The 3,809-nt window shown below is 36.9% G+C and overlaps 1 protein-coding gene across 1 annotated transcript in view; it reads right to left on the minus strand.

The window, feature by feature from the left end:
- Nucleotides 1–3,062, minus strand: part of fas (Fas cell surface death receptor) — a 4,926-nt gene extending 1,864 nt beyond the window's left edge. The window contains exons 1-7 of the mRNA XM_005727478.1: nucleotides 2,954–3,062; nucleotides 2,509–2,636; nucleotides 1,555–1,692; nucleotides 984–1,095; nucleotides 496–566; nucleotides 334–402; nucleotides 145–182 (exon numbers count right to left, since the gene is read on the minus strand). Of these exons, the coding sequence (XP_005727535.1) occupies nucleotides 145–182; nucleotides 334–402; nucleotides 496–566; nucleotides 984–1,095; nucleotides 1,555–1,692; nucleotides 2,509–2,636; nucleotides 2,954–3,009 (612 nt within the window). The 5' untranslated portion in view covers nucleotides 3,010–3,062. The remainder of the gene's footprint in view (nucleotides 1–144; nucleotides 183–333; nucleotides 403–495; nucleotides 567–983; nucleotides 1,096–1,554; nucleotides 1,693–2,508; nucleotides 2,637–2,953) is intronic.
- Nucleotides 3,063–3,809: the final 747 nt, after the last annotated feature.

A 3,809-nucleotide genomic window follows, 5' to 3' on the forward strand; every position in this document is an offset into this window, starting at 1 on the left:
TGTGTGTGTGTGTGTGTGTGTGTGTGTGTGTGTGTGTGTGTGTGTGTGTGTCTGTGTGTGTGAATGTGTGCAGAAAGGCAATTGGATGAACCAGAGATCAAAGAGTAAATATCACGTCACAGGTGTCCAAAGAAAATAACTTACCTCTTTGCTTTTTTCATCCTCTTTCTTTTGTTTTCTCTCTAATGAAACACGAATAGAAATTACACAGAAAAATTAATCAAGATACGACTAAATATTGAACTGAATATAAATAAAGCCTTCAGTGCTGAGCAAGGAAACACACAATGTCGTCTGATGGTGCTTTACTCATATATTAGCAGAAATACTCACTCGCTATCCAGATTATTCCTACAACGGCTCCAGCAATAACAAGTACTAGAATAATAATTCCAGCAATAGCTGAAATGAGAAGATATGACCATTAATATTTTGCAATGCAAAATGTGTCCAATATGATTTATTAAAATCCAATAATACTTAAGAACACCTTACCTCCACCATCTCCATTGCAGACTGCATCACTGTTGTCTGTACAGGCTTCTTTAACACCACCAATTCCACATCTTGAACCAAAACAACAAACAACCACGAATGAATCAAAAATAACTACAAAGGGAGCGGACAGCCTTAAAGGACAAGTCAATAGACAACAGATTCTTTAAAGGAGCTACACACACACACGTCACAAACTTTTTATTAGAAACATGTTTGCAATCTAATGAAAACCATTACAATAGCTCTGCCATCACTTCTGCTTTTACAAAATGAATGAGTTTCAGCAAACCATGCTGGAAATGTTCCAATTATTTAAGTGTATTACTAAGATGGCGGTGTATTGAGCTACATTACATTAATAGGTGTTCCTATTATTTTGTACAATGTATTAATATGAACACTGTACTCAGGTCTAGTACATTAGCGCTAGGGAATATGCACAGATTTACATGCTGAATGTGATTTCAAAGTCAAATCAAACTTACTTTTTACATGGATGGCAGATTGTGCAACTTTCACTGCTGCAGAAGTGATCTTCCTTGCATCGACACTTGGTGTCCCTACCAACAGTGCACTCTTCTTCTACTTCTAAATTAGCTGAAAAGTTGAGAAAAGTCACACAAGTTATTATTGAGGCTATAAAGTCTTTAAAAAAAAAAAGAAACTTGCATTGTTTTAGTTGTGAAATAGACCAAGGATGGTTTTCCTTTACTTTTTCGTATAAAAAGATGGGATGTGAACTTTCATATATAAATTGAAATAATGCTTGGATAATTCTGGTACTGCATTTTAATTATCTGCTAACCTTATATATTTAAAAATAAAATATTAAAATATGACATCTAAGAAACTGCTAATCAATATAGCACATGTATAATCCAGTAGATAATGGTTAATGATAGCTGATTTGATTTCAGGGTCCTCATACTGGACTTAAGCATCGTTAGAGCTGTGACCAGTCAAACATTCTGCAGCAAAAGGTGAACTTTTCTCTAATATTTTGTCTTTAGTTTAACTGTGAATAAAAGGAACAGCCATGTCCTATCATAATTGTACCATTTGCCTGTGCGCAGGAGGTGCAGCGGTGACAGGTCTCCCGGTCACTAGGCTCACTGTTGTATGTGTCCTTCTCGCAGATTTCACATTTTCCATCCCTTCTATTGCCATTAGTGCAATGCCGTATTACTCGCTGTCCTACAGAGTGGAGAGAGATGATGCAGAAGAAAGTCTGTTAATGGTATTACACTGTTTACATGAATAGAATAGAATAACCAGGGGTGCAATTAAGTGGTCCGCAGGTGTGCATTCGTTGCAACTTCTTATCTGTGTTAACTTGTTGTTTTCTGTTATATCGCGAGAGTATCTATAGTACCAGTTACATAATTAATTGGTACTATAGATACAGCAACAATTAAAAAGTGAAGTTTTAACTTTTTCCCCCCTTTAAAGCTTCATAGACCTTTCTATTGGGTCCTATCCTAAGAGTTGACTGCTCCACAGCACCACCAGAGATAAGCAAGGGGGTCATAAGTTAATGGGAGAAAAAAAAAGAAGACAGGTTAGTGATGTTTTGCTGTTGTTATTTTTATTTTAATCTTTAATTAAGGCTTATTTTCCCAGTTATTTGGCTGTTCTGGCTCAACAGGTTGTGCTATCTCACTCTGTTACAGAAATTCTGGGAGAAGTTCAGTCATAAGATTGATGACTCATAGGTGTCAGAATAACTGGAAATATGAACGGAAATTTTCTAGCAAACATAATCTGGAAAGCCCTCGTAAAGCATACGACTTGCAGAGTTGTTTTTTTTAAATAATATTTTTTATGCTTCACAAAAAGGCAAGAAGAATTGTTGGCCCCTGGGTGATTGTTAATTTATGACACTCTCGAAAAAAGTTTGGACATCCCGGGTTTTGATTAAATGGAGAACAAAAACCCTACAGATTACAAAGACTACAAATTACAAACTACATTGCTTGAGTTCTTTAAGTTCACATAACCACTGACACTTACCAACAGGGCAGTTACAACAGGTCCAGTTTCTAAAGTTGTAGGTGCCATCCAAACATTCCGGCTCTCTTCTGATGCGGGATGCCCCATTAACTGACCTGTGGCGCTGGGACGAGGCAAAGCAAACGCATCTGTATAAAAAAACAAAAACCCAGAAGCTCAAAACGAAAGTGAAAGTGCAGCTTGGTTTCCTTTTAGAATAATAAGTTCGTTTAGGTTAAATAGCAGTTTATAGGTGGTGTTAAGACGCCAAACAGACGAATTCATTGCTTTATTAAAGATTACATTTACCGCACACTTCTGAACTCAGGTGTTACGGTAAGTTGTATCACCCTTCGTTCCCAACCCAACCGCCCCTGTGGTTACCACCTCACACCGAGCCGAGCAGTTAGTAAAGCTAGTAGAGACAGATAATAGAGGACTGTCTAGTCTACATCTGATTACTTACAGTGACACAGCGAGCCAAACACAGGAACTAAACCACAGTGAAAACGTCGTCGCCATCGCGCAGTGAGTCCAGAGCCTGAAATGTGTAGAGGCGCGCTTGCAACACGACGGGGCGGGGTTTCCTGTTTGTTTCTGTTGCGCTTTGTCTAATCCCCACGGAAAGTCCCAGAAACCACCGCTTAGTCAAGCAGTCAGCAATGACAGAAAATCACATATATCTCTAGAACTATGTTGCAAAAGCAAACACAATTATAACCAAAAACAAAATTACGTTAATAGTACAACAGGAAAGTTACACATACCAGATCATCATCATCTTTTATCGCTTTAGTCTGTGTTGTTATTCTTTTCAAAAACAAAAGATACACATTGAGCTACTATGACATTATTTTGTTTGTTATTATCTATTTCAGATAAAAATAAAAAGAAGAACATGACAAAAAAAGAAAGTTTCGTATTTTAACTTCTGCCACTAGGTGGTGCTATTGCTCTTCTTCTTGCTCCCTCTGCACCCTATTCTGAGGTGGAGCCTACCACATCCATTAGTTCGACTTAACAAAATGATTTTCTTTATAACATTTAACAAGATATGTTATCGATTCTGACTTGATTTATCAGAATGTTCTAAAAGTTTGGCACAATTGATATTTTAACATGGGTGTTAAAATATGGAATGAGTTAAATATGTGAAACAATACGTTCACAACCAGTTACTGATTGATTTCTCTCCCTTTTGTTGTTGTTTCTTAAAAGAAAATTTGCCGCCTAAAAATAAAATTACGCAGATGATCAAAGCTAAAAGAAAGCTCTGCAGGAAGTCAGATTTGTTCACGTCTATGTTATACTAAAGTTTTAAA

The sequence above is a fragment of the Pundamilia nyererei genome, unplaced genomic scaffold (assembly GCF_000239375.1).
Source record: "Pundamilia nyererei isolate P.nyererei 1_Seehausen unplaced genomic scaffold, PunNye1.0 scaffold00024, whole genome shotgun sequence".
Lineage (NCBI taxonomy): Eukaryota > Metazoa > Chordata > Actinopteri > Cichliformes > Cichlidae > Pundamilia > Pundamilia nyererei.